Genomic DNA, 24976 nt, shown 5'->3' on the forward strand with positions numbered 1-24976 from the left:
CGTCGAGTTTATACCTCTGGTTCTTTCAGAACAAGTCTCTTAGTTGAGAAATTATTCGCACATGGTGTTTCCGCAAACCTTTCACTACATGTATTTAGTATCTCCACCATGCAAAGCCTCCAATCTTACTTAGAGTATTATTTAAAATTGAAGGTGATTTGACTTGAGTACTGTACTAAAAGGCGTTGTTTTGATTTTTTTTTTTTTTTGGTTACGCTGAGGATTTTTCTCTTTACCAACCCGATGATGTTGTTGTTTTTTCGAGATGAAAGTTCTTTCAAAATGTTAGTGCTTTTGTTCCAATTTTGGATCACACGGTTATCGGCCTTGAACGTTGTTGTGTCAGACGTGATAGATCTGATGTGGGTTAGATAAAGCCATTATGAATACACACTTAATAGTGATACTATACGTCGACGTTTGCACTTATATAAAACACCTTTGGGTGATTTGAATGAACGAGTATATAGCTAGCGTTGCGTTGGAAAACGTGAGATATAATTTACTATAATTATGAGAAGTATTAAAAATTGAAAGTGATTTATGACTTGAGCATTAAGGCGTTGTATTGATCTTTTTTGTTACGCTGAGATTTTTGCTATTTACCAACCCGGAGTTGTTTTTCTTTTTAGATGAAAGTTCTTTCAAAATGTGACTCAGTATTTTTGCTCACGTTTGGAGCATCACCCTCATACTTTTTCATGTCAGACGCGTAATTGTACAGAACATGTACACAATGTACACGATATAGCTACTATCTTGTAATGACCTTTAATCCCATTATTTAATTAAAATATGCCACACTTTCCCAAAATGAGCAAATTTATGGGGTCATCATAGCATATGGGATGTACAGATGGAAGATTGTGGCGCAGAGAGCTAGAGTCAACTTCAAAAATCGCCCAACCGCAATTTGTGTACCCTCAAATTCTTTGCTATTAGATAGGCCACAGGACTACTTTTCGGGGTGATCAAAAGTTATCGGATAACGGAACACAAATTGAACCAAAAACAAATCATGATCTTTCATTTGATGGGTATGTCAAACACATCGGAGAGTTGTGAGTATTTTTCATTATTATGGAAGTACGCGTAATTATCACTGAAATCTATACTCGTTGCGTGCTCCCCATTTTTGGGGTGGCTAAAGTGCGCCACCAATGATAGGGATCTCAGCCCTGGCCGGCCCTGAGCAAAGTTTGTGAAACCCGATTGGACGCCATTTTCCGGCTTCTTTGCGTACGTGCAGTCTGCACAGTCGAACGATTTTGTTGGTAAGTGTTGTTTATCCTCGGTTTTTATAATATCTCTCGGATGCGATGCACAAAAAAAAAACTGCATATGAATTCCTGTTAAACTGGCATTGTTCTGTTTCATTTTCATTCAAATAAACGCTGCTTAAGACCATTTTCCCAGTAGTTAAACAGAAATAACATCCCGTTTGGGGTAGTGTCTGTCGCTGGTTTCCAAACACATGATATGAGATAATTGATACACTGCTAAATGGTGATAGAATAATCGCTGGTACTCGTGATGATGTAACTTTGAGCAACGATTACATGAATTGGTTTTTGCGCTTCTTTGCAGTCGTTTTAAATAATTTCCGGTCAATGGATTATTCAGAATTGGTTCATCTAAATATAATATGGCCAATAAGTTTATGAGCCAAATCTATGCTCTGTAATCCAAACATTAAGTCAGAAAAAAATCTAGTTGATTGGTTCATTGTGATTGTCATGATTGTTTGAAATTGAAAATGGGACTGAGGGGGTGGGGTGGGCATGGTGGGGTGCAGGTGAGGGCGTGGTTGGGGGATGGGCATTATGAATGAATCTTGCAAAAGAGTTCCATACCTGGACATCACTTGACACCCTGTACACAAACCCTACTGGTCTGAAAAATTCTGCTTCAGTATTTTCCCTGCTGAATTACTTTTTTCCCTTTTCTTGATCAACATGTTCCTGCCTCCATAAAGTCCATGGTTTCTCTATTCTAAAAAAACCAGCAATCCCAAATTCAATGTAATAATGGCAGGGTTTTTTTGGTAATGAACATTTGCAGGCTTTAACTTTCCAAGTCCAGAGAGACAATACACAGCTGAACAACAAACATGGCCGTCCCAGCAACATATGCAGACCTTGGCAAGTCAGCTAGAGATATCTTCGGAAAGGGCTACGGTATGTTCACACTCAATTTTGTTTCTGTAGAGTTTACTACTTTTTGTCATTTAAATGTTCTTTCCGATTAGCATCATTTCGTTCAAAGTGCGTTTTATAGCCCAATTGGCCCATCGCAGTAGAATCACGTCAGAATCGCGTCAACGCAGCTTGTGAAATATTGTCCAATTACATTATATACAAATGGACGCGGAACGCGCAAAAGGCTGAGACAACAAAATGTAGTTTACAAAAACTCCATAGGGTTGTCTAAGGGTCAATTGGGCTGTTCCAGGACGCAGTGTATTGTAAAAAAGGTAATTTGAAGTTCCTATACTCTACACGTGCACTTATTACATTTGGTGGTATATTTGAAGCAGAGCGTCCTGTTTGTTATTGCTGTAGTTATAGCTGGTTTCCTTACTAATTGCCATGGTGGTCTGGACACAGACACATGGTCATTACCACACTGCATACTGATTATGCATCACTTCCTTCTGAGTCTGGTCTCCGACCACACAAAGGCCTCGGTACACGTATGCATGAGATAAGTGGTAGATATGGTACACATGAAAATGCACATGTAGATTTTCAGTAGCAAGGGTTCAACACAAGTAAAGAAAACGGCTGATCGTTAAGGAAAAGTCAAGGCAGAACAAGATTGCCATATATCTAGGCAGTGTTTTTGAATAAACACTTGAAGTGTTTCTTGATCCATAATTCGGGACACTTTTTTTTATAGGATGGCGCGAACATCCAGGATCTTTTAAAATTTTCTTAACTAGTTCCCAGACTCATTTTATTGAAACTCAACAGTTCTTGAATCCAGAGTGCTGAAGTGTAACACAAAACAAACAAAGAAGCCAGAATTTCCGGAGGTTTGGAACAGAATTCAGCATTTGAAAAAAAAACCCAGTGTGTGTTCTGTTAGAAATCAGAATTTTTGAAATAGTTTGCTATAATTTGGCATAAGTTTATGTGCTCGAGTATTGAAATTTAGGATTGTGAAATGGCCATTAAATTTGTACATGTAAATTTACAATCTTCTGAAAAACAAGGAAGTTTATTTGTCAGTGTAACAGGAAGTGGAGAAATGAATAAGTTTTTATCAGTGTTCTCCATTTTTTCATTTTTTTTGTTTAGGGTTTGGATTTGTCAAGTTGGATGCAAAAACAACAACTCAAAAGGGTGTGGTAAGTGTTATTATTTGAAATAAATTAATATTTGTTTTCAAAACAATGCAAATATTTTGTGATCCATTTCATTAAGTTCTCAATGTATTATTTCCCACATATCCGCTGGCGAGATCTCACATGTTACCAAAAAAAACTTCACTAACAAAAGCTCCCTGATGTTTCCAAGTGGATGTTACTTTGAGTTTTAAGCAATCTTGATTCAGTGAACGCAATCCTATTTCTCACAATCAGCATCGGCTGTAATAATATTCGTCGTTTATTTTCACAGGACTTCAATGTTGTTGGGTCATCAAATAACGACACCGGCAAAGTCGATGGCAGCCTGGAGACGAAATACAGCTGGAAGGACTATGGTAAGTCTAACTGTATCCAAGCCCCAATCTCCATCAGTGTGCATTCGTATCGATCTTGGGCCGAACCAAAAATAATTCTGTTTCCGATTACATGTCATTTGAAAATAGGGTAGGTAGTTATGAAAAAAAAATTTTTTTTGCCAATTATTTTTTGTGTATGATCATATGGAGGCGTCTGCGTGTAGTCAAGGGTAAAAGGTAGAAACTGATGGTTTTGGGTGTTTTTTCCCCTCATTTTTTCCCATAAAAAAATTAGGGTAGGGGCTGTCAGAATAGGGTAGGTTGGGTAACCGGAAGCAGAACTATTAAATTTTGCATGACTGTAGGTACGCTTGTAGAAGATGTAGTTACAGAAGTACTTTGGCAAATAGTATAAAGGTTAATATTTGATGGTTTTTAAACAGACACATTTTTAAAGGAATTACACAGTTTCAGTGCACATTTATATCATGGTAAATCATCTAGCACGTAACTCTGACCTGTATTGATTTTTTTCATGGGAGCTTCTGGTGTCCTCATCAATCCGTACATTTATCAAACTTAAAATTCAGCCCAGAAACAGTGGTGGCTAAACTGAAATCCTTTCTTTTTTAAAATCCAATCAACCATGGGTTCGTTGGATTTTGGCAGATTTGAGGTGGTTTGGGGTCACTAAGATAGTTAAGCTGCCTTTTCTTTTGCGCATTTTCAATTTGTTTTGCAGTTGTTGCATAGTTAGGCCTATATTATCTCTCCTACTATTTAAGAGGTCACCAATAGTCAAAATATTTGTATCTCACCTCCTGGCATACTGAGTACAAACCAATAGGGGTCTTGACCAATATTGACCCAAGTAATAACCAGGCTGACCATGCATGTTTCCATAGGAGGGTTAGCCTGTAGCCTAACTGAGAAACGGACCAACAACAAAAACTGGACTGAAAATGCGTATATCCCTAACCCCCAACAGGTCTTGTCTAGGCGGTATGCCACATACAACAAAATGCAACTTGGCTCAAATAAGAACCCTGCTAAATGCAACAAATTGCAACAGTGGATTCTGTTGTATCGCCTTGGCACTATGAGCAGTTACCCTGCTAAATGCAACAAGATGCAACAAAGCACAGGGACTCGGGTTGCCTGCTAAATGTAACATTATGCAACCAATTTGTACCTCTGTTGCTTAGCGTTGCATTTAGCAGGGACTTAGGGATATGGAAAGCTGGCTGAACTTTTAAACTGTCTTTGACTTCAGGTCTGTCTTTCAAGGAGAAGTGGACCACGGACAACATGCTGTCCACAGAGGTCACCATCGAGAACCAGATTGCGCAGGGCTTGAAGGTGACGTTCGACACCAGCTTCTCCCCCCAGACAGGGTAAGGGATAAACTGCATGAAACACTATCAATAGACCCTATGCATATGATGTCATCAGTCCTATACAGGGCGAGTCATAAAAAGCAAAACCCAAATGTCGGGACCAGTGTTTTAGTGAAGTTTTACGTGTAGCCCTTTCAAAATCTAGGATAATGAAGCCCAATTCATAGGCTTTCGTTTAGTACAAGAATCATTCAAATCACTCATGTACTTTTCAAGTTACGGAATTTGTAACACAACCACCGTTTTAAAAGTTCTGTCCACGGATCACAAGAAGGCAAGTTTTCTTTCAGCAAAACGAAAACAAATCACACAGGGAATTGTGTGAATTGTTTTCATTTTGCTAAAAGAACGCACACCGTTTTAAAACGGTGGTTGTGTTTAAACTTCCGTAACTTCAAAAGTATGTGAGTGATTTGAATGATTCTTGTACTAAAAAGAAAGCTTATGAATTGGGCTTTCATATCCTTGATTTTCAAAGAACTACGTGCAGAACTTCACTTAAAATATAGTCCCGACATTTGGGTTTGGTTTTTTTGACTCACCCTGTAGAGAGATGCACAACATGACCTCACTGAGGTCAAATCTCGCATAAGTGTACCGTGAAAAAACAGCTGTGCATACCTCTATTGTTTATACTCTTTGAGAAGAACCCCAATTGGTTGCGTACATGATTTCAAAATGTCGACTTTCGTCCAGTTGTGGACCCTATTGTCCTCCATTGTTCAAAGCCCTCTGTTAAATGAGGGGTGAGATTTTTCAGGTTTTTTCCTTGATTTCAAGACCTATCAAAGATCCCTTCCGAAATATTGAATTTGTGAGATTTTACCGTAAAGGTGTCTTTACCTATAAAGGTTTATATAAAACAAAACAAATGAGTGTTTTAAGAGATGCCTTCAGGCTAAAATACAAACATATTATTGACTCTACAGTGCTCTTGGGACCTTCTTATCCTCTCGCGTTCTCTTTCAGGAAGAAGACGGGCCGAATCAAGACCGGCTACAAGAGAGATTACGTCAACCTGAACGCCGACGTCGATTTTGACTTCGCTGGACCAACGGTCCACGGTGCAGCTGTCATCGGGTAAATTAGATCATAAGAGAGCATGCAAGTGGGCTGAAAATACTGGCAAAATTTTCAGGGGCAATTGTAGTAAAGTGTCTTGCCAAAGAACACAAGTACCATGTCCTGTAGGGGTTCGAACCCACGCACCATGGCACATGAGTAACCATTAGACCACAGCGCTCCAGTCGTTGACATGGTTAGGATTGAATGAAAAATTGTAATTGTATTATTTTTTTTGTAAGAGAGAAAACAGTTCTATGGATAACTGTACAGAGTTAAATTTGACAACCACCGTTTGGGTTATATGACAACTTCGGTTTCATTAATCATACAACATACTGTAGCAGGGTGTTCAATTATAAACAAGCAATCTTTCGAAGAAGCAGTTGTCGATTGGTATGTACCAACGTGCAAAGTCATCTTATATTTGTTGCTTTGATTGACAGCTATGAGGGTTGGTTGGCCGGCTACCAGATGTCGTTCGACACCTCCAAGTCCAAGCTGACGAAGAGCAATTTTGCGCTCGGCTACAAGACTGGCGATTTCCAGCTTCATACCGCCATGTGAGTATTATCTGTCCAAAAACAGCAAGCTAGAATCCCTGCAAAAAAAAGCACGGACAGGATAACATGTCCTGATCGTATGACGTCAAAGTTCCATGTGAACATCCGGTTTCCCGTGATCAGCCACCATTGCAGTAGGCAAACGTTTGGTTAGCAGCCACTATTGCAGTAGGCAAGCGTTTGGTTAGCAGCCACCATTGCAGTAGGCAAACGTTTGGTTAGCAGCCACCATTGCAGTAGGCAAACGTTTGGTTAGTAGCCACCATTGCAGTAGGCAAACGTTTGGTTAGCAGCCACCATTGCAGTAGGCAAGCGTTTGATTAGCGGCCACCATTGCAGTAGGCAAGCATTTGGTGAGCAGCCACCATTGCAGTAGGCAAGCGTTTGGTTAGCAGCCACCATTAGAGTAGGCAAGCGTTTGGTTAGCAGCCACCATTGCAGTAGGCAAGCGTTTGGTGAGCAGCCACCATTGCAGTAGGCAAACGTTTGGTTAGCAGCCACCATTGCAGTAGGCAAGCGTTTGGTTAGCAGCCACCATTGCATGGGCAAGTGTTTGGTTAGCAGCCACCATTGCAGTAGGCAAGGGTTTGGTTAGCAGCCACCATTGCAGTAGGCAAGCGTTTGTTCAGCAGCCACAATTGCAGTAGGCAAGCGTTTGGTTAGCAGCCACCATTGCAGTAGGCAAGCGTTTGGTTAGCAGCCACCATTGCAGTAGGCAAGTGTTTGGTTAGAAGCCACCATTGCAGTAGGCAAGCGGTTTGGTTAGCAGCCACCATTGCAGTAGGCAAGCGTTTGGTTAGCAGCCACCATTGCAGTAGGCAAGCGTTTGGTTAGCAGCCACCATTGCAGTAGGCAAGCGTTTGGTTAGCAGCCACCATTGCAGTAGGCAAGCGTTTGGTTAGCAGCCACCATTGCAGTAGGCAAGCGTTTGGTTAGCAGCCACCATTGCAGTAGGCAAGCGTTTGGTTAGCAGCCACCATTGCAGTAGGCAAGCGTTTGGTTAGCGGCCACGTCGTGTGTTGTAAACTAGAGAGTAGGGTTTTCTACACATAAAATAACTGCGAAATCTTTATCAAATGGCATAATGGTCACTACCACATGCCAACCCAGCACTGGGTGTTGGCTCCGTGTTTTTGCCACAGTTTTTGCTGTCCATCACAGCTTTGATGGCTTGCCTACTACCTACTGCGCACGGCGCTAGACAATCTTTGCCTACTACAATGGCGACGCTGGCTTCCCGGTAACAGGACGTAGGCTGGGTCACGTGATCAGTGAGGGAGCCCTTTTCAAATGAATGCAGAACGTCTCACCCTCACTATACTTCACCCTTCAAAACAATTCAAGCATTAAGGGGAATGTTCAACATTTGCTTTTGCTGAAATTTTCAGAAATAATGGATTTGGAAGATTAAGCCAAAAAAAAAAGTCTCCGGTTTCTGGTATGGAGCTTGCCCAAAAAGTGGTGCGGCGACGCGGCTTTTTTTTTTTTTTACCTGACTTTTTTGCTGCAAATGTCGGCTGATGACTGCAAATGGTGCCCGACTAAACTTAGTGCAAATATATGGGAGTCCAGAGAGGCCACATAAAGCTTATTCTCGATCATTACCCCATCTAAAAACACGTTAAAATTGTGCAACAGCAGGATTCCAGTTAAACCAGTGAGTTTGGCGGTTTTGAGACATCATCTTTCATTGAAAAAAAAAAACTTTTTTATTTTGCCGACGCGCATGGCTACGGCGACGCGCGCGCATACCAGAACCCGGAGACTTTTTTTTTTTTGGCCTTGGTATGTTATAGCAAATATTGTTAAACTGACTTGTTTCACTTTTTGGGCTTGTAGATGCTGGAAAATTCAAGAAAACCAATCATGTTCTTGTAGTCTGGTTCCCTGACCCCTTAAGATGAAACGGAGCAATTTTTAGACTTAAGGTATAGAGAATCAGTCTAGGAGGCTTGTACCCCTTTACTACGTGTGTAATCAATTGCAAACAAAAAGCAGGTTAACTAAATATAAAAAATTGGGAGCTGTTTTTGAAAAAAAAACCAGTTTTTTTCCAACGCTGGTCAGCCAACCAGCATTGGAAAGTACAAGTTTCTTGAAAACGTCAGCACACCAGGAGCCACGATTTTACAGGATGCTTTTTAGACTGTCATTCCCTATCAATTCAGTAAGGTATTCCATGATAATTTGATCATTTCGTTTTTTGATGTGTGCAAATGTTGTATCTCCCCTTTAACATAAAAGTATTTCAGATGTTTACATCAGGATCTGGATTAGCAGCCATATACGCAAAACTAATCCTCAGAGTGAATGCAGTACTGAGTGAATGTATATTTTACAGATTTGAGATTGTATTTTGCTTTATTTACTTGATGAAATGTGGAAAAATATTGGATTCTAACCATCGCCCTCTGATTTCTGTCGAACAGCAACGAAGGCACAGACTTCAGCGGGGCCATCTACCAGAAGATCAACGACAAACTAGAGAGCGCCATCAACGTCGGCTGGACGTCGGGCACGAACGCGACACGCTTCGCCGTGGGTGCTAAGTACGCGCTGGACGAGGACTCGTCCCTCCGGGCCAAGGTCAGCAACACGAGTCAAGTCGGAATCGGCTTCACCCACACTCTAAGACCAGGTGAGTTGGTCAGTTGTTCTGCTTGTCTTGTGATTGGAAGGGGTAGAGGTTAGAATCCTGTCCATTGTGATTTGAGGGGTAGAGGTAGAGTTCTGTCCCTTGTGATTGGAGGGGTAGAGGTTTTAATCTAGTTCCTTGCAACATTTCCCTGGATGGGAATGGCTCATCCACACTCTAATGCCTAGTTTGTGGTTGGTCCTGCTGCTTAACTTGTGATTGGAGGGGTAGGGGTTAGAATCCTGTCCCTTGTGATTGGAGGGATAGATGTTAGAATCATTTCTTTATGCTAGGGGGTGCTATTTGCAGATGAACATGTACATTATGTACGGATAACAGCTTGTAGGCCATTTCCAACACAGTAACACAAATAACAATTAAGTACAATACTGGCTCAGCATCATCTTTTTTTAACACATCAGTGACCAGGGACTCTGAGGCAGTTTGGCCTTGAGACTTTTGACCTGATTGATTGCTACAATGGGCAGGCTTGTCAGTTTGACAAAGGTTCCATGTTACTGCTTTTGGCAGAGTTTCTGGCCAAAATGTTGTTCCTTTTTTTTTTTTAAGCATGGCGGGCAACTTTGTAAGGTTGGCGGGTGCCTCAGAAAGCTTGGCGGGCACCAGGTTATATTTACAGGTTGGAGAACACTAAATTTTAGGAAATATTTCAGAGCTAGATTGCATGACGCTGCTTAACTTTTGTTTGGAGGAAAGTAGGTTAGGATCCAGGTTAGAGTCCAGTTCATTGCATTATACTGATTGCCTTGTGATTCCAAGGGGAGAAGTTAGAATCCAGCCCCGTCCATTGTGCTGCAACACTTGTGATTGATGGAAAGTGGGTTAGAATCCAGATAACTTCATTACACTGAAACCTGAGTAAAGGGATCTAGGTTAGAAATACAGTCGCTCGCTTTATGCTCCAAGTTAAATAAGAACAAAATGCGGCTGTGCCTGAACTCTATCAACAACAGGATGTGCAGTTCACGACATTCTCCGCAAATCCTGTAAATAAAACCAGACCTGTTTTCACAAGTCCACAGAGTCTGAATAAGTAGTAACGCATGGACGTGTGTCATTGCATGCTAAGCGATCCCTCGTAATGTATGGGAGTCTGTGTCGATATGGCAAGACGTATTGCCGTCGCAGTTTTAGCCGCTTTGAATACTATATCGGGAGAAAATATGTATCGGTACCGAGTGATTCAATTGTAGGGACCCATTTTGTATATTGACTCGGTCAACACGGGTAGCCTATGACGCCAAGCACAGAATATATATCAACTGAAAATCTTGGATTTACATTTTTTTACAAATCTTGGATGTCCTTATTTGGTATTATGACTAGTTACGCATTCAGGAAGAAAATTGGGATGTCAGGCTCTGCAAACATTGCAGTTGTATAAATATTGACTTTTTTTCCCCTCCCTGTCCATGCAGCACTAATTATGAACTCAAATTATGTTAAATTATCGTCCTGTGATGACCTGTGTTCGGTTGCTGAGTGATTTAAAGCTGCAGTCAGTAGGGTTTTTATTTAGGTAGAATAACAGCAAAGTTTCTTCTGCAGGGGTTGGTTTGTTGAAGTTGCCGAACTTGAGAAAACTGCTTACTACTGGGAAAAAAAAACTTGTGCTTAACTTAAGTGCTCTTCATCATCAACTAATTGTGTATACAAAGAGTTTTGCTTTAATAGATGCATTTTTTAATAGAAAAATTGTGTGGTTAGCACGCATTTCGCTGTGCTTTACTGCTTTCAAACACGCTAAGAGACGAGCCATTCCGTTTGTAGAAGTAAAGTCGATTCCGAGTCTGTATTGCTCTTGAGGCCAGTGTTTCTCTCCAGTTTCCATGGCATGAAACGACGCAGAATATTACTGTTGCCCCCTGGATGGGATGCCGGTCCATCGCAGGTCACTCACCAGCTAAATGCGGTACCCTTTTATTCTCCTCGGCGGAGAGACGCAAGTAGGGTGAATTGGCTTGCCCAAGGACACAACATATTGGACAGCTGTAGGATTCGAACCCCTGACCCTCTGATCACGAGTCGCAAACCCTTGCCACTTGGCCACACCCGACCAAAGAATCGCTTGCAGAAGTGCCATTAAATCTGTCCCGATCATTTGGACTTATGTCAGCGATTTGTAATTCCATTTCATTTCATTCTGAAACTGTTCAGTGAAAGTAAGACATCATTGGAGTCTAACACTCTTAAACCCCCTCTTCGCCCCATTTTTATCTCCCCAGGTGTCAAGGTCACTCTCTCCACCCTCATCGACGGCAAGAGTTTGAACCAAGGGGGACACAAGCTGGGTCTGGGCCTCGAACTGGAGGCTTAACTACAGAGTTTGTTTAGAGTAAGGGACGGCCCAACTTGGAACGGCCCAACTTGGGATGGCCCGGTTTTTAGGAGTGAGTGAAGCGCATTTATCTCGTTTGAAATTTGTGGTATTAAAGAAAAAAAAATCCTGCAGTGGAACAAATCCAGAAAGAGTGCTTCGGATAATCGCTGGTCCAAAAGCGAGTGGTCGTTGAAGCGTTTCTGGTTAACAATTTTGTTGGTGTGCAAGATTTAAATCATTCCCCAAAACGTACGGTAGCAGCCCCTGAATCGGGCAGGTAAAAACTATGGGCTCCGTGTGCAAGTACCCCCTCAACGGTAAGAAAGGGAGAGTTGAGCGAGACCACCGGGAGAGACATTTGAACACCTTACGCTCACGTGAAGACGCACGTTCGTAATAAAATTAGCTGCGCGTACTTTGCTACACGTGCGGGAGCCAGTACGCGCACATGGTGTGCCCAATATGGGCTCTCCAAAATTGTAAAAAGCGCCCTCTATGTTCCCGCACGGAGCCTATAGTGTCATTACCCGAAACACGGTCTCAGAATCCACCCTTTTGTAGCGTAATACCAAAGCTTTTGTCTTAGATGTACTTGTACATGAAGCCTATGCAACTAATTTGAAAGTGCAAGTTTGATGTCATGGTTTAAAAGTAAAAGGAAAAAAAAAAAAAAACCACAAGGAATGATTCCCAAAATGTCCCCTGTATACCACACTTTTTATCTCTTTGTGCTTCAAATATTTTTGTTTTGCTTTTGTTGTTAATTCCCTATACACTGCTCAGAATAGATGTTTTAAACACGTGAGTAACTAACAGACACTTCTAGAAGTATAAAGCTTGTCAGCAATTTTTCACTAGGGTGACACTTAAGCTCATGACCCCTAAGGTGTTTTTCAAAGAAACCTAAATCAGCTGAAGTCCAGTGTTATATGTAGACGATGTGCCAGGAAGCTGGCCTGAAATGGTAGTGCGTCCATCTGGATCAAGGGAAAATTACTTTTAACCTGAATAAATCTTGTTGGCTGTTAACCCTAATGATCCCACACCCTTCAAAATCCACCAGAATTTTTTTATAGGATTTTGTAGGATTGAGGAATGCAGACCCAGCCATAATAACTGGATCTCGATGACCCTTTGAAATTACACGCACAAAGAGGGTTCCATTCATTTCTGTGCAGTTAGGTTTTCTAGGGGAAAAAATGCTTTGGACTTGCGGTTAATTATTAAAAACTAATTGTGTTTTGCATAGGACATGCCATGCTCATGTCCCCCGGGTCATGTAGACGCACTGTGAGAAATTCTGTCTCAAGTCACGCTTTCTAGCGATAATTCTTAGAAGGTGGGTCAACGTACAAAATGCCCTGCAATTTTAAGTACTTTGATTTACAACTGGGGCAAAGTTATGACTCAGTTTGCTTAGGTTAGTGCAACACAGTTAGCGATCTATATGTAGAGGTGCTCTAACAACCAGCAGAGCCAGCTGTGGCATATTTTGAATAGACACTTTTTCACGTCTAGCATTGATGTCGATTTGTTTGGTTACATTTTACGTAAAAGGGGATTGAATGGCCGTGATGACAAGATTTTTTTTCAACCAGAAGTACACTTTCGCATTCGGTATAAATTGTGACGCTATGGCAAGAAAGATTCTTCTGTTGTGATGCTCGGTGCGAACATTGCATTACATGTAAAATCCACTGTACTGCCCTCTGATAAAAAGCGGTAATGTCCTATGATAAAAAAAATCGATAATGTAACTACATTTAGTGAACAAGGGTTAATATTTGAGCTTTTTTCCTTATTAATATTTACCCCAGTGATTGTAGATATGTGGATATAGTTTGCCTGAAAAAAAAATTGTTTCTGTATTTCTCATTTAGCAGTTATTGATAACCATAGTAACATACACTTCCTTTGTTTAGAGACTCCCATGTAAAACATCTGTTGGTTTGGGGTAAATTTGGTTACTAAAAGATTTTATTGAAATGATGAATTCATGATAATTGCTGTCGAACCGTGTGTACATCCTATAATATTGACATTTGAACATAAAGGTATTGTGGTAATAAAAATCGGACAAAGTGTTGAGCGATGTTAAAGATTGACTTTGATTGTTCTTTTGTTTTTTTGTCTGCATGAACATACGGTAGAATAATCGAACAGCTGGACTTTTTTTCCAGATGAGGCCAAAAAAAAAATAAGTCGGTCTCATGGTCAGCGCGCGCGTCGATTTTAATCATGCGCGTCAATCTTTTTTTTTCAAAAAATGTTCCGCGGTAGCTCCAACAGCGCCCTCTTTTGCCGCACCTCCTCAATTTTTTTTACCAAAGAGCACCAAGGAATGGGAAATTGCACCAAGGCAAATGATCGAGAGCACCAAGGCAAATTATGGAGGACACCAATGTACATGAGGACACCAAAAAAGCAAATAGTACCCCACCTTGTCTGTACAATCCAAGCTTGAAGAAAGAGAAAAAAAGCCGCGTCCCCCCCCCCCCCCCCCGCGTCAATTCCGGAACTTTGGTCTGACCAGAGACCGAATATTTTTTTTTTGGCCTAATGTTAATAAAATTCGTGCTGATGAGATTTATGTAGTTTGGCCAGGGGCGTTAGTGCCGGGGGCGGCCTCGTGTTCCAAAACGGATGTCCATGCCCCCCAACTTGAAATTACCAACTGCACTGTTTCGTTTCATTTGCCCCCTTGAAAAAATATATGCGCCCCATGTGCTCGACAAGCCGGCACCAAATATTTTCCCACATAAACTTGTTTCATAATGGGGGCAGGTTTAAACCACAAATGTCAAACAAGAATATTTTCAGTCGGTTTGTGTTTCGCCACGGGCATTTTTTTGTCTCTTTTGGTTAGATATATACGCTTGATTTAATATTCGATTATATTGTCTCCCCAGGCCTCTGAAACTTTGATTTCATTAAATTAAATGAAAATACATGTACCGAAAACTGCATCAATATTGTGCGTCATAATATGGTTCGTTTTTTGAACACCAAGGACAATATTTATTTGGTAACAATGTCCGGTTTAGCGAGACAGAAACTTATTTCAATTTAGACGTTTATTTTTAACATATACTTTCCACAGGAACGGTAAAATTGTTATTGAGTTTCTAACATCTACCGACGGAGAATGAAATTTGGGAAAACACGCGCTGTCGTGGACAATGTTATTTCATTAGAATAAAATGGTGAGGTTTGCAGTTTTGGGGCAATTATTTCATTTTCATTTTTTTTGTCGGTGTGGGCAATTATCAATCAAAATATCAACATCGGCCCTGAACACGAATGTAATTATATCTCGATTTCGCCGGTGTACGAACGATAAGGTAAATACAAATCAAAATTAAATGCATTTTATTTTGCTGGCAGCTGTCATTCATCTTCTTCTTTTTTTTTTTAAATCTGCTGTTCCAGCGTTCGTTTTAATCAATAATTAGTTTTCAAAATTAAATATTTGGCGACTCGGAGGCATCGGTTTACTATTTTGTTGAAGTAACAGACGTTTGCATACATGCAGCCCCATGCCATAAGTGGGTAGATAATACAATGTAACTACACCCAAAATATAGCCAATTTGAATATAATTGGTAACTACATCAAAATGTCGTCAATGTTTCTTTTACAATCATAACTTGCTGAAGTTTCCACACTTCTGTCACTTAAATTCTATTTGACTTTTGTCTTCATAGACGGGAGTTTGGCTTGTGGTTAGGGTTCATGACTCATGATAAAAGGGTCCGGTGTTCGAATCCAGCTGCTGATCATTATCTCGTGTCCTTGTATGGGCAAGCCACTTCGCCCCCACTTGCCTCTCTCCACCCAGGAGTATAAATGGGTACCGGCATTAACTGGGGAGTAACCTCCGATGGGCTAGCATCCCGTCCAGGGGGGAGTAGAAATATTCTCAGTCGTTTCATGCTACTGAAACTGGAGATAAACGCCGGCCTGCATGCCATAGCCGCATCAGCCCTGCTGCCAATTATGGCATGAGCGAACATCCTTATGGAAGTGCAACATTATGTATGTGACCGTTCCGTTTCCTGTTAGTGCCGGTTGTCTCGGCCGGATCAGCCATTATGTCTTATTATTACAGGCGACAAATAACGTGATGGAGAGCCTGACCCAGAAACTCTACGTTTGAGACGCTGGTCGGGACTGTACTGATGTATCAACAATTATTACTGTCGGATTTAAAAGGCATATTAGATCTACTGTCTTTTAAAGGTAGTTCTCTCCCGATATGAAATGTAGGCCTATCCTTTTATTAAACCATTCCTGCCAAAATGATGGAATTGAAGACCAACCCAAAAACAATGAGCACAAGCTTAATTCTTCTGTAATTTTTATTTGGAGGAGCGGTGAATGTGGAGCGATTGAGAGAATTCAAAGACTCGGATGCGAGGCTTAAATTTGGTGCTGGACATAATCTAACTCTTGGGGGCGCTGTTTAGTAACACAAACTTTGGCCAAGTTCGCGCAAGGACTATAGTTGACCAATGGTTAACTAAGGCCGTGTCCGAAACGGGCTTCCAGAGCTACGGCTACGTCTATTGTCAGCGCGTCTCCGCGTATTTCTAATGGAGCGAAGACCTAGACCTAGCTCTAGACAACAGATTCGGATGCAGCCTGACCTTTGCCCGAACTCTGTCTAGTCGACGGTGGTTGACTACGCTAGTCGACTATTTGGAACCAGCCTACTGGGGTTGGTTGCTTCGCTGGTAACCAATAGCCGCGCGCATTCATAACGTACAGCAGGGAGCCAGGACCCAGAAGTTTGGGATAAAGTTTTGACCAGCGTTTGACTAGAGGCGTTCGCACTTTGCTATCAGTGCGCAGGCGTAAGGTACGTCACAAATCAACCACTAGTCGACTAATGGTCCTTGCCCGAACTTGGCCAAAATTGCCCGTCTTATAAATGTCATGACTGGGCCTTTTCCCACTTCGGTTAACTTTACGCTAATTCATTTTAAGTGATTGACTTCTGAGCTCTTCCATTCCTGGTCTCGGTCCTGGCAGTTGACTTGCCCACCGAGTCGATACGCTACTAATGCCGAACGTTTAAGGAACAGTGTCTCCGTCTGTGTAGCAAATTTAATTCTGAAAATTCAATTAAATGTCCATGCAAAAAAGTTAACGTTTAATTTTTTTTTTACTTTGTCTGTGAACAACGTGTTTTATCAAATTTTGTTCATTTAACTGAGTTATTCTTGTCTCCAACTGGCGAGGACTCGCGCAGCAAATTATATTAAAACTTTCTTAACGGCTGTCGGAAGTCTAACTTTACAAAAGTAATAAAGTTAATAAGCTTGTATCGATCACCCTGTATTATTTTTGCCCTTGTTGGCTTTCCCTATACAAAAGCAAGTTCATGCTTCGCACAAATCGAATTGGCGTGACGAAAGTTCATAATTGCGGCGGCGAAATTCACCGGAGTTGAAATGCGTTCGATTTTTGGGACTCGACCACGCGGTATACCTTGACGTGACGTCACAACTTGCGTTCCGATCGCAGTACGCTCGTAGCTTTTGTCAGACGCTTCCCTTCTAAGCGACCACGACATTGGTCAAATACCACCGCCGCTTGCACCAATCATAAACAGCGATGACCTCTGCTGGCCGTTCACGTGATCAGCTTTAAATCCTCAGCGTTTAAAAAGCTGGCTAGTGCATGTGTGTGCATAACGAACTCGGACTTACAAATAGTGACGTTATCCACGTTTCTTAACTTCACGTCCCCATTTCGCATCAGCGTGCCCGTCGCGTTTAATTATAGCCCAAGCGGTGCACTGTCCGTGCGTAAATATTAACGAAGTTATCACCGTTAGACGTGACGCTGAATTGAAATGTCAGGGGTTCTTACAGCACGGGCGCGTGGCAAACCCTGGCAGACTCCAAGACAACGGTCATTGCAAGATGAGAGGTATATCAACACTGCAAACTGGTTCGGATGTCTGCATCTATTCAGCAAGAACGAATTGGTAAGTTGGCATCATGACCGTACTGTACATGTCTATTGGGTATAGTAGTACCGCTGTGGCGTTACTGCATGAACTGTGGCGTTACTGCATGAAAGTAAATCATGAAAGTAAATCAAATTATGAAAGTACCCAGACAATATAAAGTAAATCAAATAAATTACTGCAAGATGAGAGGTATATCAACACTGCAAACTGGTCCGGATTTCTGCATCTATTCAGCAAGAACGAATTGGTAAGTTGACATCATGACTGTACTGTACATGTACATGTCTATTGGGTATAGTAGTACCGCTGATGGAAGAACTGTAGCGTTACTGCATGAAAGTAAATCATGAAAGTGAATCAAATTATGAAAGTACCCAGACAATATATTTCCATGCAGAGAGGCTTCTGCTTTTAATGTTGAAATTATTTGATTGTCCATGCTGGTCACTATTAATTTCACCTAAAGTTATTAATCTCCTGGGCAAGCTGCCAAGATTTTTTAATTTTTTTTTTGAAATAATTGTGCTTGCATTGTCGTAAAATTACTATTGCACATTCGTTTCAACTCTTAGCCGCTTATCAAGATAAAACGTTCCATACTTTTTAGGTCGACTGATATTTCATTAAGGGCTAAATGTTTCGGTCACTCTCGATTGATATTGTGCAGATCATAGGAATATAGGGATGATCGTACAATAGTAATTAAATAGATCGTCTGTTTTCCCAACAAAATGAAATCCGCCCCTGGGTTGCCAATATTATGTGCTTTCCCACCGTGAAATCAACAGCGGTTCCCATATTTCTTCTATAACCTTTTTAGCCATCTTTGACTTGACAAGAAGTAATAGGCCTACCGCTTGTAATTTTCCAGCGACCGAGGATGTAATTCCTGGGGGGGGGGGGAATTGCAATTACATTGTTCATTATACAGTTAATCAAGATCTCAGGAACTCCATTAATTTTGTCTGTTCAGAAAAAACTTAAAAACATACCTCTTCGCGCATTAAGTTTCTTATTTCTTGTATGCGCTTTGCAACAACAATTAGGAAAATCGTGCATTAAATAGACACAGCAAACACCTGCTACCCCCCCCCCCCCGGCAGCTACCCCCCCCCTTCACCCTGGATCCGCCCATGGTCTTTATTGTGTTTAGTGCCAGTCGTGTATACCAATAAATCAAACCAAATGGATTGAATTTTCATCAAAATGTCACAGAAAACGCAGCACCAATTTCACTTGGTATACATGATAAATGACAGCTAGCCTAATTATAATCTCCGTGCAATATCTTCATGCATGCGCACGACTAAAATGGCTCTCCCTTTTTGCAACTGAAAGGGCATTACCGCACCTCACATTATGATTAAAAGTCACTGTTTAATAATGGTTACTATGGTGCGAGCGCCCGTCGAGACCCTAATCGTTAAAATGATTCTGTCACCAGTCATCCGCATGAAATTACCTGTTTGTTTTTCTGGCAATTTATTCTCCCCATGCTGACGGGATCTTTCTCTTTTTGTACTCAACATGGGCAGATATAGCTTTCAAGAAAACCCCGGGGGGGGGGTGATATGAAGGTGGGGTAGGGTGGAGGGTGGGGGCTTGCCCCGGAAATCTGCTGTTAAATGTTTTCTCCAGCATATAATAAGGCAATTTGACAATAAATTTTGGAACTTTTGTTTAAGCCTAATTTTACTGTAGTTTCATATTATTGCTCAGCGACTGAAAAAGGGGTGGGGTGGGGTGGGGAGGTTGCGACCCCCAACCCCCTGTTCAAGACTGAACCACTTCCTATCGTTTGATATAATTATTCTGTTTTTTAATGCAATACCGTCCGTGTTTGTAATTATCTTTTGGGTGAAGTTTCGTAAAGGGCATGAGTTGCTGATTTTAATGGGTATTTTGCCCGAAATCAAAAAAAAGGATAAGAACTCATTACTAAATTGGAGTTTTGTATGTGTTATTGCATGTGTAATTACTGTGTTTTGTACACCAAAGTGCCGTTTCGATGTAATATCCGGGAATTGATGATGCGCCAGAAAAGTAAACGACGGCTGTCTTGATTTGATCGAGCCTAATGTCCTGCGGCAACATGTGCGCACGAGACAAAGGAAATTGGCTTATTAAAAATGTCAATTGGAATTTACGAGAATAAAATACTGCCAGGTTTTATTTCTTTTTCGATGGAACATAACAATAAGTATCTTCACAAATTTGCTTAGATGAAAATAGAGGAGCAGTTAGTGAATCCAGAGAGGGGCGTAGCCAGTCCCCCCTATTTTTCAAGTCTTGTCTTTTTTCTGTTTCTTCTGCTGTTGGTTATTTAATCACTTCAAAGACAGACATGTTCATCCCCATGAGCAAATTATATGCCCGCTTGTATGTGTGGGTTTCGCCCCCATTCGAATTCGCCTCCCCCCTTCGGGTAAATGCTAGATCCATCATTGGAGAGAGAGTGGTTGACCAAGAATTACCGTAACTTTTGGAACGATGACGAAGTTGTTTGCGGAGACAAAAACGAGAATGATTATGGTGATAATGGCGAAACTGTCGTGGAATTCGCATACGATGTTGATGACGACGACATGACAACGACGATGAGGACGATCATTATGACGCGTCAATCGTGACAAAGATGACGACGATGACGACAACGTTGCTGATTCTCCTCTCCCATTATGTAACATAGTTGTATTTCTCTCCGTTATTTCTACTCTCTTTATTTCTCTCCTTGTTTATTCACATTTGAAGTCGTCATCGGTTTTTGAATTCATGAGGTTTTTTTTTTCCTTTTTGCCGTTAGCTATCGTCGTGTAAGTCTTTTGTCTTGTCTGTCTCGTCCGTGTGTCATTATAACGTTGTTTTCTGCTGTTATTGTTGTCTGTAAGGGCTGTTTCTTACAAGCCTTGGCTTACTTAAACATCCCCGTACTCCTTACTTTCTCTTGTACATAATTATATTAAAATAAGTTTATCATTTCTTCAAAGCGTATTTTACTTTTATTATTTTTTTTTTAGACATATCTAGTGATTTTGTTATCTTGCTATTTACCAGATTTCTTTTATTTAGGCCTGTGGATGTATTCTATAAAGAAGTATGGAATAAAAGTCTTCTTGAATTGAATTGAATTGATGACGATTCTGGCATTGTCGATCAGGGCTACCGCGAGTTAAGATGATGACGATAACCAGTGTTGTAGTCGAAACCGGATAGTCCGAGACCGAGACCAAGACCGAGACCTGAAGTTGCGAGACCGAGACCGAGACCGAGACCAGCCCCTTCAAGGCGGACCGAGACCGAGACCGAAATGGTCCGAGACCGAGACCGAGACCGAGACCGCGGATAATAAATAACAATAATCTAAATAAACAACACGACACTAATTACAGCTGAACAGTCTGTCCTTGAGATGTTGATGTTCATGGGGATGTGAAGGAAGTGATTGAAAGTTAGGAATCACTTGTACCTGCTTAATTGTGTCATGTGAGTGCTCTTCGTGTTTGCTTCATGCCATAAATTACAACATGGCAACAGAATTTGTTATTGTCACAATCAATTAAAAAAATTGGAAACAACCTAATTTAAAGAAGGGGAAAACCTTATTTGATGAACTCCATATATTTTTGCCACTTCTTTAAAAAAATTTTTTTTAATTGTTTAACTACTATAAAGTGTCAATCTGATGAAGAAACTCTAACTTTGGAGTACGACAATTTGTACTAGTTTTTGCAAAACTTGAACATGTTGAAACTTGACAAAAGTAAAAAGTTAAAGGTGGATGTTTCATCTGTTATAGGAACTCGGACCCTAAACTCCACAGCCACCCCTTGGTTTCAGCAATGACTACTAACGGATAATTAAATGCAACTTTAATTTTACATTGGACCTCCTTGTAAACCTGATTCGAAAAAAATTTGGAGCAAGAAAATACTGATTTGTTTTTTAAACTTTCAGTCATGGAATATAGATTTGTACATGTAGACCAACAAATTGAGAGATGGTAGCCAGATATGGATTGGTCTGCCCCCCCCCCCCCCATCCCTCTTTGTGATTCTCCTTCCAACCCTGCATGTTTGTGTGTCCCCTACATGTTTGTTTCTTGTTCCTCTGTCATTTACCTCTGAAGAAGGCCTGGCTAAGGCTGAAATGTAATGCCACTTTATTTTTGTTTAATGTCAATAACGTTACATATACATACACTATAGAAGATTGATGAACCCTATTTGCCTGATCTATCTTCTGTTAATCTGCCCGCCGTCATCATCGTCATTAAGCTAATTGAGAATATGGCCGTCACAATAGAAGGGCGCAGTCAAAAACTGAATGTGGTGGGCGAGATGTACTTTTAGGATTCATGGCTCAGTGCGCACGCCTCTCTGTGTTTTGTACCGTGCCATCGTATCGCCCGCATCAGCTACTTTGCTGGGCAATTTACTTGAGTATTTTAGTGATTAACAAGTACGACATATTGCCAATAGTAGTAACTGTGAACATTTCACGTAATTTGCATACTCTATTCCCAAGTCGTGTCTATTTTAATAAAGAGATCACAAAATTCAGCTGTCCACCACTAATACCAATTTAACAGTCTACGAATTGATAAATATCCATTAATAAATATAATGAAAAAAAAAACGTTTTCCCGCCTCCACGAATAAAGGAAAAATTGAAAAGGAAAATAGAAAAAAATCACCAATATTTCTAGGGGAAAAGAGTTGAATTGTTCCCATATTCAAAATACAAAATCTGACGGTAAAAATAATGTTTCAGTCTTGATTCGTAAGATTTAAATCTCAGTTGTATTTGGAATCAATGAGGATGGCTATAAAGTGCTTGTTTCAACAGATCATCCCACAATAAAAACGAGAAATAAGAAGAGGAGCAATGGTTATTGGACTATGCCTCACTCATTAGAAAGTGAAGAGAGACATGTCCATTAGCATCACACCGCAGTCACATTTGCCCTAAACTGATTCTTTACTTAACCCTAAAAGGGCTGGGGGCGGAATCCGCCCCCCTCACTTTTTGGCTGGTCTCGACTCGAGACCAGCCAAAATATCGAGACCAAAGGGGACTTAGACTGAGACCAAGACCGAGACCACAGCTCCCGAGACCGAGACCGAGACCGGCAAAAAGTGGTCTCGAGACCGAGACCGAGACCGAGACCGGTCTCGAGACCTACAACACTGACGATAACAACGACAGTGATGACGACAGTTATGACGACAACTGCGACGATAACATAACGTCAACCAAGATGATGACGATGACGAAGAGATGGTGACGATCGTCACGAGGACAAGGACGATGATATGATGATACGTATCATTATCATGACAATTTGTATCTCCCCACTCACTTTTACCGGTACCACCCTCACTTTTTTTGTCTGAGGAAGCTACGTCCTCCCATTTTTAAAAATATTGCATCGACCACAACCGTTCAACTCTTCTGAGAATTTGCGCACAAAGTTCGACAGTTCGAGTGCACGATATACGTCATGAATGCGTTCAAAATCGAGGGCGGGAAAAATGATATCCTGCAACTAAAAGAACTACGCACCAAACTATCGCTATAACAACTGATTATGTGCTTGCATTTTGTTCCCAGATCTGAAGCAACCGTGAGGCGCGAAGGCAGTGCGACCCACCTCTGATATTTCATATCAATATTGACACCAACTTGACAGTCTCACTTTTGGTGAAGTTTCTTCAGTAAAAAGTGTCAACCTCTGATTGTCTCAGTCTTGCGAGTTGCAAGTAATCAAACTCATGCAACCAGAGATGCACTACAGATTTTAAGAAGTGTCTTCGTGTGGTATATCATCATGGCGGAGCAGATTTTGTTGTTACGAATCATCAAGACATTTGTGGGCATTATCGGCCTGTTCGGGAACGGGCTGGTTTGCTTGGTGATTTACCGAGTACCTGCGCTTCACACTATGACCAATGCTTTCATCGTCAATCAAGCAGTTGCGGACCTGATGGGTTCCGTGTTTCTCTTACTTCTGAGCAACATCGACTACCCGGCCATCCTTCCTGAGGGCACGGCCGGGGTCCTCCTCTGCCGTCTCTGGATCTCAGATTTCTTCTTGTGGGCTTGTTTCATAACCTCAACTTTCAACCTGGTCGGGCTGACCTTTGAGCGCTACGTCGCGATCGTCTTTCCCTTCCGCTATCCGACCTTTTACACCAAGCGTAACTCCTGTTTCATGCTGGCAGCAGCGTGGTTTCTTGGCACCATGTTCGCCACTTACTCCATCGCCATCCGCGCCTACGAGGGCCGACAGTGCGCGGAGAAGCTGCTCCCGTACCTTAAAGACGTCGGGTTTGTGATCACCATCATCCAGTACTTCGTACCGACCTTCACTATGCTGTTCGCGTACATCCACATCATTGTCGTGTTGCACCGGAGCGCGAATCGAGTCGGGGTGGCCACCGCGAGCACCGCAACGAGCGACGGGCGCGAGGCGTCCCTCCTCCGCGCCAGGCGCAACACCTTCAAGACCCTGCTCATCGTCTACATCATCTACTTCTGTTGCTGGACGCCCAACCTGACCGTCTTCGCCATGTTCAATCTCGGCTGGCCGCTAGACTTCAAGGGCGCGCTGTACATCATCTCCGTGGCTCTTGCCGCGTCTAATTCCTGCGTCAATCCCATCATTTACGCCTTGAAGTACCGTCAGTTCCAGAACGGTCTCAAGAGGCTGTGGATGTCGATACGCGGTCGGGAGCACGTGGAGAACGTCTCGTGGATGGTCGAACAGTCCGCCGACAGACTTACGTATGCACAGGCACAACATAATCATGACGGGTAAAATGTGGCCAAAAAATGTCCTTGTGCAATACACAAACGCACAATCACATGTATAGATCGTGACGTTATTCAATCTCATGAAATGCACCAAAGTTTTGTCATACCATGTGTGTGTAACTTGCAAGTTAATTATACAGGCATAATATCTGTTTTGTACACGTTTGTAGGTATTTTACTGACACCATGAAATAACATAGATTGGTACGCTTTTTTTCACAGTTGAGATTTGTTACAAGGGTGTTTGTTTTAATTCAATTTGAAAACGAATTAGGCATATTTAAAATGTATTTGAAGCAAACGTTATATTTATTGGACACTATGCACTGTGGTTGTTCCGCTTTTGGTATGTTTGTAAACACATGAAGCAAATGCCATTTAATACTATGGCGCTCCACGACCATTGTTTGAATTGTCAATTATTAAAATCGCGCACATTCGGAACAAACTGGACTTACTCAATTCTGTGCGATGTATTCTTTAATTGGAAATATCGCATGGAACAGTATAAAACCACAAAGA

The 24976-nt window shown here is 41.5% G+C and overlaps 2 protein-coding genes across 3 annotated transcripts; both read left to right on the forward strand.

The window, feature by feature from the left end:
• The first annotated feature begins 1165 nt into the window (after positions 1 to 1165).
• Positions 1166 to 13763, forward strand: LOC119731852 (voltage-dependent anion-selective channel protein 2-like). Of its 2 annotated transcripts, none has more exons than XM_038205134.1 (9): positions 1166 to 1275; positions 2069 to 2177; positions 3300 to 3349; positions 3621 to 3705; positions 4940 to 5060; positions 6033 to 6143; positions 6572 to 6688; positions 9118 to 9326; positions 11570 to 13763. In XM_038205134.1, the coding sequence occupies exons 2-9, from the start codon at positions 2111 to 2113 to the stop codon at positions 11659 to 11661; spliced, it is 852 nt and encodes a 283-aa protein (XP_038061062.1). In that variant the 5' UTR covers positions 1166 to 1275; positions 2069 to 2110; the 3' UTR covers positions 11662 to 13763. The 2 variants fall into 2 exon arrangements, with proteins under 2 accessions (XP_038061062.1, XP_038061063.1); XM_038205135.1 differs by having other exon boundaries at positions 1166 to 1274; positions 2062 to 2177.
• Positions 13764 to 23449: 9686 nt separating this feature from the next.
• On the forward strand, positions 23450 to 24458 carry LOC119731797 (galanin receptor 2b-like). The gene has a single exon (XM_038205070.1). It carries the CDS (start codon positions 23469 to 23471, stop codon positions 24456 to 24458), a length of 990 nt encoding a protein of 329 aa, XP_038060998.1. The 5' UTR covers positions 23450 to 23468.
• The last annotated feature ends 518 nt before the right edge of the window (positions 24459 to 24976 follow it).

Source organism: Patiria miniata, unplaced genomic scaffold (assembly GCF_015706575.1).
Source record: "Patiria miniata isolate m_02_andy unplaced genomic scaffold, ASM1570657v1 HiC_scaffold_24, whole genome shotgun sequence".
Classification (NCBI taxonomy): domain Eukaryota; kingdom Metazoa; phylum Echinodermata; class Asteroidea; order Valvatida; family Asterinidae; genus Patiria; species Patiria miniata.

Coding starts and splice junctions, on each gene's coding strand:
- LOC119731797 (XM_038205070.1), top strand. CDS start 23,469: ATGGCGGAGCAGATTTTGTTGTTACGAATCATCAAGACATTTGTGGGC.
- LOC119731852 (XM_038205134.1), top strand. CDS start 2,111: ATGGCCGTCCCAGCAACATATGCAGACCTTGGCAAGTCAGCTAGAGAT. Junction 3,350..3,620: donor CAACAACTCAAAAGGGTGTG/GTAAGTGTTATT, acceptor TTATTTTCACAG/GACTTCAATGTTGTTGGGTC. Junction 5,061..6,032: donor AGCTTCTCCCCCCAGACAGG/GTAAGGGATAAA, acceptor GTTCTCTTTCAG/GAAGAAGACGGGCCGAATCA.